Raw genomic sequence first — 15,658 nt, 5'->3', positions numbered from 1 at the left:
TTGAAAGGAGAGCAAGCATCCCAGCCAATATTTATCCGAACCAATACAGATCAACACAGTTGATCTGGTCATCCACCACATTCCAGCTTGTGGGATCTTTCTATGCAGAAATTAACCCCTACCTCACAACAGTGACTACTTTTTCGAAGCATGCGGTTAATTGGCCGTAAAGCATGTTGGGATGGCCTGAGGTCAGGAATGGCACTATGTAATTGTCCTTTCTACCCCCCTGACTCCTAGCCCAGCCCAATCGTTACTCCCTCATGAGGAGAGATGCAACAGTGTTCTGTTTCCAGGGCAGTGGGGGCTGGGGGGCGGGGGGAGTTAGATGCTTTATGGGGGGGAGGGCGGTCCTTCAAGCTGAAGTGGGACTGCCAATCCTGGATGGCAATGTGCCTGAAGATTCCCTGGCCTGACCCACTGCCTCCAATCACTCCGCCCCCTACCCTCCTGCTATTGGCTTCTCAAAAGATCCATCCTTATGATGCCCTGTCTTCCAGTGACCAATCAGAACGTGCACAAGCTCCTGGTTGGGTGATCATGGTTGTCAGTCAAACCACACTCTTCCCTCACGTCTGATATTTGCGTAGTTCATAATCAAAATATTCAAAGAAATTATTTTCAAAATACAATTTGCGACTGATTATTTTTCCTAGGTTTGCTGGCTCCAGTGGCGATTACTGCATCTGGGATATTGTGTACAGCTATTATTCCTTTCCTTAAGAAAGGATATAAGGAGTTGAGAGAGGGTTCACTTACCTGATTCCTAGGGTCAAGGGGCTAACTTCTGAGGAAAGGTTGAGCAGGCCAATCGGAGTTTAGAAGAATGAGAGGTGATCTCATTGAGACCTGTAAGGTCCTGAGGGTAGATGCCGAGAGGCTGATTCCCCTTTTGGGGAAGTCTGGAAAAGGAGTCACAGTTTAAAAATGAATACCGTCCCATTTTAAGACGGAGACAAGGAGGAATTTCTTTTCTCAGTAGGTGGTTTGTTTTGGGACTGCTCTTCTCCAGTGGGGGCTGGGTCATTGCACGTGTTCAAGACTGAGTTAGATATATTTCTGATCTTCAAAGGCGTTAGAGGTTAAGGGGGTGAGGGAAGGGGGGAGGGGTGGGATGGGATGGGGGCAGCAGGCAGGAAACTGGAGTTGAGGCTGCAATCAAATCAGCCACAATCTATCTAATTGAATGACAGAGCAGGCTCAAGAGCCTACCCTAATTCTGCTCCTAACTCTTTGAACCCCTGCCCCAGGGCGATTATAGAATCACAGAATCCCTGCAGTGCAGAAGGAGGCCATTTGGCTCAATGAGCCTGCACTAGCAATAATCCCACCCAGGCCCGATCCCCGTAACCCCATGTACTTATCCTGCTAATCTCCCTGAGACTGGGAGGCAATTTAGCATATCCTGCACATCTTTGGACTGTGGGAGAACGTGCAAATTGAAGTTTATTTCTTAGTGTCACAAGTACATTAACATTGCAATGAAGTTACTGTGAAATTCCCCTAGTCGCCACACTCCAGCACCTGTTTGGGTACACTGAGGGAGAATTTAGCTTGTCTAATGCACGTACCCAGCGCGTCTTTTAGACTGGGGAAGGAAACTGGAGTACCCAGAGGAAACCCACGCAGACATGGGGAGAACGTGCAGACTCCACACAGACAGTGATCCAAGCGAGGAATCGAACCCCAGGTCCCTGGCGCTGTGAGGCAGCAACACTAACCACTGTGCCGTCATGTTGCCCCATCCTGGAGGCTTGGTAAAGTAATTTAGATCCCCAGTGCTGTCAGAGATAGGTTAACATTAACACTTTCCCCAGTGAGACACAACAGTTAGAGTACTCCAAACAACAAGAGAAAAGTGAGATCTCTTCCTGTTCTTTTTCAAAGGGCATGGATTATCTCGGCTCCAAACGTTACGTACACAGGGACCTGGCAACGCGGAACATTCTGGTAGAAAGTGACACCTGCGTAAAAATAGGTGACTTTGGACTGACGAAGATTCTGCCCAGAGACAAGGATTATTACAAAGTGCTGGAGCCCGGAGAGAGTCCCATCTTCTGGTAAGAACAATGAGGGCTCCCCCTGGTGGCTTGGTCAATTACTGCATAAAGCTGATTCCTGAGGAATGTTACAAAAGAAAGAATTGCATTTATATAGCAACATTTATGAACACAGGGCATTCCAAAGTATTTTACAGGCAAGGAAGTACTCTTCGAGTGCTTTCACTTCCAATTTGTGCGCAGCAAGCTCCCACAAACAGTATATGATAATCATTGAATTTTACAGTGTGGAAGGAGGCCACTCAGCCCATCGATCCCACACCGACAACAATCCCACCCGGTTCTAATCCCCAGCACCCTGCTAACCCCCCTGGCACATAGGGGCAATTTAGCACAGCCAATCAATCTAACACACATATCTTTGGACTGTGGAAGGAAATCGGAGCACCTGGAGAAAACCCATGGAGACACGAGAAGATCATGCAGAAGTTACCCAGAATTGAACCTGGGTCCCTGACGATGTGAGGCAGCAATGCTAAATATTGTGTCACCATGCCATAGTGACCACATATTGGGGTGAAGGAGGTGACCAAGATATGGAGAGGGAAGGCTATCTTTGGAAGGCTATCATGGCTATCTTTGATGGCAAAGATAGCCATGATGTGGAGATACCGGCATTGGACTGGGGTAAACACAGTAAGAAGCCTCACAACACCAGGTTAAAGTCCAACAGGTTTATTTGGTAGCAAAAGCCACAAGCTTTTGGAGCACTGCCCCTTCATCAGGTGCGTGGGAGGTCTGTTCACAAACAGGGCATATAAAGATACATAAAGACGTATAAATGAGTTTGTATCTTTATACGTCCTGTTTGTGATCAGAACTCCCACGCACCTGACGGAGGTGCAGCGCTCTGACAGCTTGTGGCTTTTGCTACCAAATAAACCTGTTGGACTTTAACCTGGTGTTGTGAGACTTTTTAATTTGATGCCAAAGACAGCACTCACTCAGTACTGCATTATGAGAGCGTCAACTTGGATTTCTGTGCTCAAGTCCTGGGGTGGAGAGCACTGTCCATTAACCTGGAGAGTACAGCTGCAACTTAAGAAGTTTCACACCCTCCAGGGCAAAGATTGATTTATCCCCCATTAACTTGCCTAAATAACCACTTCCCTCCCCCAATTAACAGCGTAACATAGTCGCAATTTGTGATTTCATTTAATTTATGATTTGATTTGATTTATTATTTTCATATGTATCAGTATTCAGTGAAAAGTATTGTTTCTTGTGCGCTATACAGACAAAGCATACCCTTCATAGAAAAGGAAATGAGAAAGTGCAGAACATAATGTTACAGTCATAACTAGGGTGTAGAGAAAGATCAACTTAATGCAAAATAAGTCTATTGAAAAGCCTGATGTCAGCAGGGAAGAAGCTGTCCTTGGGTCGGTTGGTACGTGACCTCAGACTTTTCTATCCTTTTCCCGTCGGAAGAAGGCGGAAGAGAGAATGCCCGGGGTGCGTGGGGTCCTTATTATGCTGGCTGCTTTTCCAGAGCAGCAGGAAGTGTAGACAGAGCCAATGGATGAGAGGCTGATCTGTGTGATGGACTGGGCTTCATTCATGACCCTTTGTAGTTTTTTGCGGTCTTGGACAGAGCAGGAGCCATACCAAGCTGTGATATAACCAGAAAGGAGGCTTTCTATGGTGCACCTATATAAACGTTGGTGAGGGTCGTAATGGGCTTGCCAAATTTCCTTAGCATCCCGAGAAAGTAGAGGCATCGATGGGCTTTCTTAACTATAGTGTCAGAATGGAGGGACCAGGACAGGTTGTTGGTGATCTAGGCACCTAGAAACTTGAAACTCTCGACCATTTCCACTTTTCGCCATTGATGTAGACAGGGGCATTTTCTCCTCTACACTTCCTGAAGTCAATGACTATTTCCTTTTGTGTTGTTGATATTGAGGGAGAGATTATTGTCATCGCACCAGTTCACCAAATTCTCTACCTCATTCCTGTACTCTGTCTCATCATTGTTTGAGATCTGACCCACTACGGTGCGTGAGAGATTAGAGATGCAGCACGATAGTATTGTTACTGGGCTTGTCATGCAAATTAACACTCTGGAGACATGAGTTCATATCCCGCCACAGCGTTGGTGATTTAAATTCAATTAATTCATCAGATAAATCTTGTGTTAAACAGTTTAAAGTTTATTTATTAGTGTCACAAGCGGGCTTACATTAACACTGCAATGAGGTCACTGTGAAAATCCCCTCGTTGCCACACTCTGGTGCCTGTTCGGGTACATTGAGGGAGAATTTAGCATGGCCAATGCATCTAACCAGCGCATTTTTGGAGTACTGGAGGAAACCCACACCGACATGGGGAGAACGTGCAGACTCCACATAGACAGTGACCCAAGCAGGGAATTGAACCTGGGTCCTTGGCGCTGTGAGGCAGCAGTGTTAACCACTGTGCCACCATGCCACCCCATAAAAATTCATACAACCCCATAAAACTTCTGGATTGTTATAAAAACACATCTGGTTCACCAATGTCCTTTAGGGAAGGAAATCTGCCAATCTTGACCCTGACTGACCTATTTTGGGGTCCAGACCCATTGAAGTGGTCCACCAAGACAGCTCACTTCTCCAGGGCAATGAATGCTGACCTTCCCCACAATGCACACTACATGGCGGTGATCCTGCTAACCTGATGATGCTGAATGGAAAGTCTGGACCATCATTGTTAAACTAAAATCCCTTTTGTGTTTAGGTACGCTCTTGAATCTCTGTCCGACAGCAAGTTTTCCAGGGAATCAGACGTGTGGAGTTTTGGTGTTGTGCTTTACGAGTTATTCACATACAGTGATCGAAGCAGGAGCCCACCAATGGTAAGTAAATCCCCAAAAGTGGCTGAGTCTGCAATTCTAAACCCTGTACAGATAAACCTTGGGTAGAATCTTCCTATCCCGCAGGAATCGTAGAAACTACAGCACGATACAGGCCGTTCGGCCCACAACGTTGTGCTGAACATGTCCCTACCTTAGAGATTACTAGGCTTGCCTATAACCCTCTATCTTACTAAGTTTCATGTACTTATCTAAAAGTCTCTTAAAAGACCCTATCGAATCTGCCTCCACCACCGTTGCCGGCATTCCATGCACCCACCACTGAGTGAAAAACTTACCTCTGACATCTCCTCTATACCTACTCCCCAGCACCTTAATCCTGCGTCCATTTCAGCCCTGGGAAAAAGCCTCTGACTATCCAATCATAGCGGGCAGGATAGAAAATCCAGTGGACCATGCAAAAATCGATAAGTTCGTAAGACATAGGAGCAGACTTAGGCCATTCGGCCCTTTGAGTCCACTCCACCATTCAATCATGGCTGATATGATCCTCATCCCCATTTTCCTGCCTTCTCTCCATAACCCTTCAACCCATTACCAATTAAAAATCTGCCTAACCCCCTCCTTAAATTTACTCACTGTTCCAGCATCCACCGCACTTTGGGGCAGTGGATTTTACAGTTCACAGGTGGGCAGATTCCATTGACCTCAGGTGGAAAGTCCCACCCCTTGATTCTGGATGGCAAATCAGTCTTGAAATAAGACTTCAAAATATCAAAAGGCTTACACTCTTCTGTCTTCCATCCACATAACAGACTGTTTTGGTTTTTACTTCTTAAAATTATTTTTACTCCATCCTTAAAGTTACAAAGCTAGTGCTTAGAATGGACTGGCAAACCCAAATCCATTCCTTGCTTACTTGGTGCTGGTTTTTAGTTCCCACCCACTTCCAATCCCCACCCTCAAATTCCAACCTCTTTTCCCTGGATCCTTTTTCCCACTGCCACCTCTTTTTCCCCTGTCAAGGCAGCACCGACTCAATTAATGGTAGGGCACTGGGGAGAGTTATAGATCAAAGAGATGTAGGGGCTCATAGCTCCTGGAAAGTGAAGTCACAGGTGGACAGAGTGGTGAAGAGGGCACTCGGCATGCTTGATTTCATCGGTCAGAACATTGAATACAGGAGTTGGGAAGTATTATTAAAGTTGTGCAAGACATTGGCAAAGCCACACTTGGAATACTGTGTCCAGTTCTGGTCACCCTATTATCAAGAGGATATTATTAAACTAGAAAGAGTGCAGAAAAGATTTACTAGGATGCTACCGGGGCTTGATGGATTGAGCTATAAAGAGAGGCTGGATAGGTTAGGACTTTTTTCTCTGGAGCGTAGGAAGCTGAGGGGTGATCTTATAGAGGTCTATAAAATAATGAGGGACATAGATCAGCTAGATAGTCAACATCTTTTTCCAAAAGGTAGAGGAGTCTAAAACTGGAGGGCATAGGTTTAAGGTGAGAGGGGAGAGATACAAAAAAGTCCATAGGGACAATTGCTTCACACAGTGTTGGGACAAGCTGCTGGAGGCAGTAGTAGAGGCAGGTACAATATTGTCTTTTAAAAAGTATTTAGATAGTTACATGGGTACGATGGGTATAGAGGGATATGGGCCAAATGCGGGCAATTGGGATTAACTTAGTGGTAAAAAGTGGGTGGCATGGACAAGTTGGACTGAAGGACCTATTTCCATGCTCTAAAGCTCTGTGAGTCTGGAACTCTAAAGGGCCGAATGGCCACCTCCTGTTCACATTTTCTGTGTTTCAATGATTTTGACCCACTGGGATTGTGCAGTGGAGGAGGAGGAATGACTCTGAGCCACAAAGAGGAGCGTTTGGCGGTACAATGATCAAATTAATGTTCTTATTCTCTTTTTCCCTTGGAAAGGAGTTTCTGCGAATGATTGGTTCTGATAAACAAGGCCAGATTGTCCTGCATATGCTCGAAGTCCTGAAAACCAAACGCCTCCCGGCACCTCACGACTGCCCCAGAGAGGTAAGGATGCTGTTCCAGGGATTGTCTGAGACCTTACACCAGAATTTTCCCCTCGATTCCCATGGCAGGCAGGGTGAGGGGGTGTGGGGTGGGGGGTTGGGGGGGAACCATGCAAAGCTCCATTGACCCTGGGAGGGATTTTCCAATTTTGGAGCAAGCGGAAAGGGTCGGAACATCCCGCCCTTTCTCTTTGTGGGTGATATGATGATGGAACCGCAGGTCCATACGCAGACCAAGAAACCACTTTGACATTGACCAACCCAAGAATATCCACCCAGCCGTTTTAATGGGAAGGGTACAGACTGACATTAAATCTTAACGTTGTCTTCCCATTAGGTTCATCATAGCTCAAATCACCATGTTCTGGGGATTCAATTTAGGTTTTATCCAACAGGAAAACTTTTGTTTTCCCAGATAAAGAGAAGTATTGGATGGCCATCAAGAACCATTTCCCCTTTTCCAGCCCAGGGAATCAACATGCCCTGGTTCGAGAATCCTCTACCAAGGGAAACAAAGTTATCCTCTCCATTCCCTTTGTTATTTTGTACGCCTTAATTAAGTCACCCTTCAGCCTTCATCATTCCAAGGGAAATAACCCCAACCTATCCAATCTCTCCTTGCAGCTACACTTTCCTAGCCCTGGCAACATTTCTGTAAACCTCCTCTGCACTCACTGCAGAGCAATTATGTCCTTCCTATAATGTGGTGACCGGAACTGCACACTGTATTCCAGTTGTGGCCTCACCGGTGTTTTATGCAATTCCAACATTATATCCATGCTTGTATATTCTATACCTCTGCCAGTGATTAAGAGCATTCCACATGCCTTCTTTACAACCTTGTCTTGTCTTGTTGAACTGCTGCCCTTAGGGCTTTGTGTACTTGTACATCAAGATCTCTCACTTCATCTACCCCTCTTAGTGTATTCTTATTTATTGTGTATCACCTGTGCCATATCGGGGATGTGTACAGCACAGACCACACTGGGCAATATATTTACTTGCTCATCTGCCATATTTTAATCTTCCACAAGTGTGTTTCAGTCATTCCTGTTACATAATTGGGGCCATGATGTACGTTCAAATGTTACAGGGTGTTATAGTAAGCATCTTCCTGTTTGGATGTATCTACTGACATCTTTAGCAGGGACAGTATGAAGTGTTACAACACCAGGTTAAGTCCAACAGGTTTAATTGGAATCACGAGCTTTTGGAGCACTGCTCCTTCATCAGGTGAGCGATGGGTTTGAGCATGTGCAAGTGACGTCATTGGTAGTACGGGCTTTCATAGGTTTAGTCTTACCACAAGGTACGGTGACACAAAGGTTGGTGCTGCTGTCTCACAGCGCCAGGGACACGGGCTCGATTCCCGGCTTAGGTCACTGTCTGTGTGGAGTTTGCACATTCTCCCCGTGTCTGCGTGGTTTTCCTCCAGGTGCTCCAGTTTCCTCCCACTCTCCGAAAGACATGCTGGTTAGATGCATTGGCCATGCTAAATTCTCCCTCGGTGCACCTGAACGGGCGCCAGAGTGTGGCAACTAGGAGATTTTCACAGTAGCTTCATTGCAGTGTTAATGTAAACCTGCTTGTGACTGAAAGGTTAGTTGTTGCAAAAATGACTATAAATGCGGGCAATTGGAATTAGCTTAGGGATTTTAAAAGAAAAGGGTGGCATGGACAAGTTGGGCCAAAGGGCCTGTTTTCATGTTGTAAACCTCTATGATTCTATGCCTCTATAATAAATAATCTTTAACCCTGTAACTCATTGCGCCCAGTTCAGAGTCCGTGCTGTACTGCGTTTCCATATTCTTATGAGTAAAGATGGTTGAACATCACAACATGTTCAACTGCCTTCTTGTGGCTCAGTTACCAGACCCAGTATTAATTAATAACGACAATCTTTATCTCTTTTTAACCGCTGCACAGATGTATAATGTAATGCTGAGTTGCTGGAACCATAATCCCGCTCAGAGACCAACGTTTGTGGATTTGCTGCGAAAGATTGAGGACATGTACGATGCCCTCCGGTGATTAGCTTCGCTTCTTGGAGAAGGGCCACCTCACAGAGCGAACGGAGCGAATGTGTTGTGCCCCGAATCCCAACGGTGAAGAAAAGCGAATCGATAGAGATAACGCAGAGTCCTTACATTTACGTTTGACTTTAACCAGCTGTTCGAACTGCCTGGATGAGCATTGCACTATTAATTACACTGGGAGCGCAGTGACTGTCACTGTGAGCGGCCTGAGCTATCCTCGCCACAACTAGCTCAGTTCCATCTTTATTTGACGCCTTCACAACATTGAACAGGACACCTCACCGCGACTGTGGCAAGCTGGAAGGGATCGGATGCAACATTTCCTTCTGCACTTTTCTCATATTTTTTATCACATTTAAGCAACCGTGAGCTCGCCCTCCAAATGCAGAGGTTGCAGGCAGCAGTGACGAGAGGCAGCGAGAGTGTGGAGACAGACACACAGCCTGCATGTACTCAGATACAATTCATTGTCCGTGCTAACCTGCAGCTGATGCCTTCCTGAGTATAGAAACCATTGGTGTGCAGAATGTGGGGATATTTGCCTTGTGGTGATTCCTTTGGGGGTGGGGGAATGGGGGTGATGCAGTGGGAAGGGAGGGATGGGGGTGTGGGGAGGGGGAGAGGAACCGTAACCCCGTGACCCATCACTGCTGGGCTTAAAGTGGAGAATCCCATTAAAACACCATCTACAAGTGTCATAGGGAATCCTTGATGTGGAGTTGCCAGCATTGGACTGGGGAGGGCACAGTAAGAAGTCTCACAACACCAAGTCCAACAGGTTTGTCTGGAATCACTAGCTTTCAGAGCGCTGGTCCTTCATCAGGTGAGTGGGGGTTACTTCACAAACACGGTATATATACACAAAGACACAATTGCAAGATAATTACAGATTGGAATGTGAAGAATGCTTGGAAAGCTGATGATTCCAAATAAACTTGTTGGACTTTAACCTGGTGTTGTGAGACTTCTTACAGGGAATTCTGATGGCATTTGCAAGACTCAAATAAGATCTTTGAATTTCTTTTCAATGTAGCTTGCAGCCTATGTATCAATTCTAATATAATGTACGAATCTATAATGTTTTCAAGCTGATTTCTGTTTATTTACCTGGTTTATTAAAACCTATTGGCCTCAGTTTGATGGCACAGGAATTCTGCAATTCCGAGCAAGCAGTCACTGAGCTACCAGCCACCCCCTGAATACAGTGAGGGATATGTGGTGAGCCAGGCGGTTGTTGGAATAATTGAGTCTGTGCCTTACCCATCGAGGTACTACAGGCCCATCAGCCCCTCTAACTCTTAGGATCTCAGAACAAGGCACTTACAATTGATCGCATACCCAAGCACTGACAGGTAATCACCTCCTTTGGGAACAATGGCCCTGTTTTAGAACATAGAACATAGAACACTACAGCACAAACAGGCCCTTCGGCCCACGAGTTGCACCGATCACATCAACACCTGTTTTGTGGGACCCATAAGGGAACCCAAGCCAACACACTGGCAAAGTTGGAATCCATTTACCGACAGAGGTGTGCGATGGCTGGAATTCCTTAGGGATCCCAGAACATTAGCAGAAATCATTCCCCAACACCCTCTGGCAAAAATCACAGCGATAAACAGAATAAGTTCTTCCCTGACCAATTCCCTGCTCTTCACCACCCCACCCACCAGCTCTTCCCCCTTCCCTTTTCCCATTAGATCTTCCAGGGTCAATCATAAATGCAAGGTGACAAAGCAATTCCAAGTTTCATCCCAAATTTCAAAGTCTGCTTCCATTCCCTCCCCGCTACCACACCACCCAAATAGCAATTGACAAGATGCCACATCAACGCTCACTGCACAATGTAGGCGTTCAAAGCGACATATTAATGTGGATGGAGGATTGATTAACTAACAGGAAACAGAGAGTGGTTGTAAATGCCAGTAGTGTATCGCAGGGAACAGTGTTGGGGCCTCAACGATTTATAACCTATATTGAATGCATAGAGAGTGAATAAATTTGCTGATGACGCAAAGATAAGTGGGAGAGTAAGTTGTTAAGAGGACAGCAGAAGCCTGCAAAAGGACTATGTAGAGGTTACGTGACTGGGCAAAAATATGGCAGATGAAGTATGATGTGGGAAAATGCGAACATGTCCACTTTAGCCAGAAGAATAGGAAAGCAGAATATTATTTAAATGGAGAGAGATTGCAGAATTCCGATGTACAGAGGGATCCTAAAGCTTGAATCACAAAATATTAGTCTGCAGATACAGCAAGTGATTAGGAATGCAAATAAAATGTTGTCATTCATTGCAAGGAGAACGGAATATAAAAATTAAGAAGTTTTATTATGGGGGTTGTACAGAGTCCGTGTGTGAAATGCTGTGCATAATTTTGGTCCCCTTATTTAAGAAAGAATATAATCATGTTCGAAACAGTTCAGAGAAGGTTCACTGGACTGATTCCTAGGAAGACAGAGTTTAGAAGAATGAGAGGTGATCTTATCGAAACAAATTGGGTAGGATTCTATGACCTCGCCCGCAGCTGGGATTCTCCAGTCCCGCTGGATTGAACGGAAATTTGACTGAGCGCCAAATTCTGTGTTCTCGCTGGCAATGGCAGAGGGACGTGAACAGCTGGAGAATTCGGCCATTGTCAGGATAGATGCAACGAAGAGATTTCCTCTCATGACGAAATCTAGAACCAGGAGCCATGGTTTAAAATGGGGCCTCCCATTTAAGAGTAAGATGAGAGGCGATGGCCTCGTGATAATATCCCTAGACTATTAATCCAGAAACTCAGCTAATGCTCTGGGGACACTGGTTCAAATCCCGCCACGGCAGCTGGTGGAATTTGAACTCAGTAAAATATATCTGGAGTTAAGAATCTACTGATGACCACGAAACCATTGTCGATTGTTGGAAAAACCCATCTGGTTAACTAATGTCCTTTAGGGAAGGAAATCTGCCAATCTTATCTGGTCTGGCCTACATGTGACTCCAGAACCACAGGAATACAGCTGATTCTCAACCGCCCTCCAAGGGCAGCAGGGGATGGGTAATAAATGCTGGCCCAGCCAGCGATGCCCATGTCCCACAAATGAATTCAAAAAATGAGGAGGAATTTCTTCTTTCAGGCCACAATCAGGCCAGCAATGTTCTGATTAGATAGTGGAGCAGGCTGGAGGGCCAAATGGCCTCCTCCTAATCATTTTTCTTATTTTCTTAGATTCTTACATTCATCCAAGACTTACTGCAACTGGCACCTTAATCTGGGTCTAAAGCAGTCTGACAAAATCCTTCAGAAATCAAACAAGCTCTTCCCCATTCACTCCCAGCTGCACTCCTTGAAATATCTATTCTTGTCCATCTTCCATCTGCTCCCATCTACTCCTAAGTCACAGGCTTCGGAAAATGAACAGAATAAAAATATAACCAGCAGAATAAGGTCAAAGAGGAAGACCCAAATTCACAGGGAAAAACTGAAGGTCTTCAATGTTTCTGTGCTGGAAGCACGTCGTACCTGCTGTGTTGTTACTCTCTAATTTTATATCAGAAACGCAGCAGACATCAGCTGGAACGGGACACGGTGAAATTCTAATATCTTGGTTCACGCATCAGGGGGCAGATTGTGTTAATCTTTTTTCGTGTATTTTTTCCAAAACATGAAATGAGTTTCAAATGTTTGCAGGGCTTACAGCATTATCACAGAGGATCAAACCAAAGGCTAAACCACCGAACAGCATGTTAACTCAGCCAGTGTCGTGGATGAATTTCCCCAACTGACTCATTTTAAGAAATTGCAACAAGTGGAGACCCCCCAAGAGCCTGCCGTCACACTGAGGGTTGGCCTTCCCAAAAACGTACATGGGTTTCGAGGAAAGACGTTCGCTGAGAGAGGAAAAGTGCAGTCAAGGAAGGCTGTGCCAATCAAACAGCAAAGGGCAAAGTAATGGTGCAAACTGTAAGGTAACACAGAATCAAACCGGACACAGAAGGCTCTGACAAGAATCACCTTATAGATTTACAGGATAGTGAGTTGCTGAAATACACAAGCTCGGGAGGTCCGGAAATCAGATGAGAGTGGAAAATAAACAGAAAGTCACATAAGTCCCTTGACACTGCCAGTGTGGCGCTGACGGTGTGCTGCACTGTCAGTGGTGTCACCTTTCAGGGTCCGGTTGAATCCCCTGTCACAAAGGGAAAAAGATTCTGTGACCATGAGGAAGAGCGGTCACTTATAGAATCCCTTCAGTGCAGAAGGAATCCATTCGGCCCATCGAGTCTGCACCAACCACAACCCCACCCAGGCCCTATCCCCATAACCTCATACGTTTACCCTAACTACTCCCCCTGGCGTTATGGGGAAATTTAGTGTGGCCATTCCAACTAACCCACACATCTTTGGACTGCGGGAAGATACCAAAGCACCTGAAAGAAACCCATATAGACACAGGGAGAATGTGCAAACTCCACACAGATATTGACCCGAGGCCGGGATTGAACCCAGGTCGCTGGCGCTGTGAGGCAGCGGTGCTAACCACTGTGCCACCCTGTGCCACCACTTTGTTATTTATCACTCAAAATCACTGAAGCAGATTAGCTGATCACATTATTGTGTGTGGGAGCTCACTGTGTGCAAATTGGATATTGCCAATTTCTTACATTACCAACAATGGCTAATCTTCAAAAACTGGTCACAAAGTGCGTTAGGACGTCCTGAAGATGTGAAAGGCTCTGTACATATGTACCTTTCCTTTTTTTTTGTTCTTGCCTGATGAAGGTGCTTATGCATAATGGGTGAGAGGGTGCTGTCCCATCAACCATTCCCCAAATACCTTACCCTCCTGCTTTCCCTCCCTCCCCCCAGGCCCCCGCAACCCCTTCGCCTAATTGGAAGGTGACAGAGATTAGACATGGAATGGAATTCCAGTACCATCTAATGCACCCTCCTTCCTTACTCACTGGCCAGCCAGTTCCTCCCAAACCCATCTCTGCCCCCATCTCAATTTCAACCACAAGGGACTAAAAATAAATCTCCAGGCTGCTGATATTCTCTTACAATGCTGCACAGTGCCATAGTGTTATAGAACATGTAACTTTTTTTAATTTGATTTATTATTGACACGTGTACTAGTACACAGTGAAAAGTATTGTTTCATGCATGCTATACAGACAAAGCATACCCTTCATAGAGAAGGAAATTAGAGGGTGCAGAATGTAGTGTTACAGTCATAGCTAGGGTGTAGAAAAGGATCAACTTAATATTGGGTAGGTCCATTCAAAAGTCTGACGGCAGCAGGGAAGAAGTTGCTTTTGAGTTGGTTGGTATGTGATCTCAGGTTTTTGTACCTTTATCCCTATGGAAGAAGGTGGAAGCGAGAATGTCCGGGGTGTGTGGGGTCCTTAATTATGCTGGCTGCTTTTCCAAAACAGCAGGAGGTGTCGACAGAGTCAATGGATGGGAGGCTGGTTTGCATGATGGACTGGGCTACATTCACAACCCTTTGTAGTTTCTTGCAGCCTTGGGCAGAGCAGGAGCCATACCAAGCTGTGATACAACCAGAAAGGACACTTTCTATGGGGCATCTGTAAAAGCTGGTGAGAGACGTAGCTGACAGGCCAAATTTCCTTAGTCTTCTGAGAAAGTAGAGGAGTTGGTGGGCTTTCTTAACTACAGTGTCGGCATGGGGGAACCAAGACATGTTATTGGTAATTTGGACACCTAAAAACTTGAAGCTTCTGACCATTTCTATTTCGTCTCTGTTGATGTAGACATGTTCTCTTTTAAGCTCCCTGAAGTCAATGACGACCTCCTTTGTTTTGTCGACATTTTTCATAGGATGTGGGCATTGCTGGCTAGGCCAGCATTCATTGCCCATTCCTAATTGCCCTTAAGAAGGTGATGATATGCCACCTTCTTGAGCCACTGGAGTCGGTCTGGTTAGGTACAGATAAAGCGCTGTGTTCGAGAGGCCTGGACCGATACCCGCGAAGCTTCACCGCGGTGGAATTCAAATTCAGTTCAATATACCTGGAATAAAACGTTAGTCTAGTAGCTAATCATCGGCAGTCTGCTGGGTGTCACCTCATAAGTTTCAGCGGAGGAAATCTACCATTCTTATCTGGTCTGACTGGAGGTGAAGCCAGACCCATGGCAATGTAGTTGACTCCCAACCGTCCCTGAATTGGCCTAGAAAGCAACATGGGAAGCCAGCACCTGCTCAAGGGCAATTGGAGATGGGCAATAATTGTTGACCTTTCCGATGTGGTCCAACGTCCCAAAAACAAACATTGAAAAACAAAATTCTAAAAAGTGTCCAGGGCACGACAAGCAAATAACCCAAGTTGCTACTGTTGCAAGAAGTATTTTTAGCTGCTCATTTATTGTAGCTCCATATCATCAGTTCTGATAATTCCAATAATACAGCGTACTTTATCTGATGATCCAGTTCAGTTTGTTTTCTCTGAAGGCTACATCCTGACCCCTATTAACAAAGGCTCCAAGGTTGTGTCACGGACAACCCTCCTCATAACTCGGTCTGATTCTGCACCTGTGGAACCTACCAAAAAAACAGTCCGACAGACGGATTGCCTTCAGCGACTGAGGAAGTGTAAGTGGGATACCCGGGGAAGGTGCCAACCCCCTCAGTGATCAGGATGTTGGATGGCACGGTGGCACAGCCTTTAGCATCGCTGCCTCACAGTGCTGGGTTTGATTCCAGCCTCGGGTCACTGT

General features: G+C 45.7%; 1 protein-coding gene across 1 annotated transcript in view; it reads left to right on the top strand.

Moving 5' to 3' along the window:
• LOC145358867 (tyrosine-protein kinase JAK2-like) overlaps positions 1–9,497 on the top strand; it is a 104,052-nt gene extending 94,555 nt beyond the window's left edge. The window contains exons 21-24 of the mRNA XM_080213217.1: positions 1,888–2,060; positions 4,779–4,896; positions 6,794–6,901; positions 8,827–9,497. Coding sequence (XP_080069343.1) covers positions 1,888–2,060; positions 4,779–4,896; positions 6,794–6,901; positions 8,827–8,931 — 504 coding nt within the window. The 3' untranslated portion in view covers positions 8,932–9,497. The remainder of the gene's footprint in view (positions 1–1,887; positions 2,061–4,778; positions 4,897–6,793; positions 6,902–8,826) is intronic.
• Positions 9,498–15,658: the final 6,161 nt, after the last annotated feature.

The sequence above is a fragment of the Carcharhinus amblyrhynchos genome, chromosome 26, assembly GCF_965287045.1.
Source record: "Carcharhinus amblyrhynchos chromosome 26, sCarAmb.v2.hapA, whole genome shotgun sequence".
Lineage (NCBI taxonomy): Eukaryota > Metazoa > Chordata > Chondrichthyes > Carcharhiniformes > Carcharhinidae > Carcharhinus > Carcharhinus amblyrhynchos.
The sequence above is the reverse complement of the archived record's forward strand: the minus strand, read 5'-3'. Positions and strand labels throughout refer to the sequence as shown.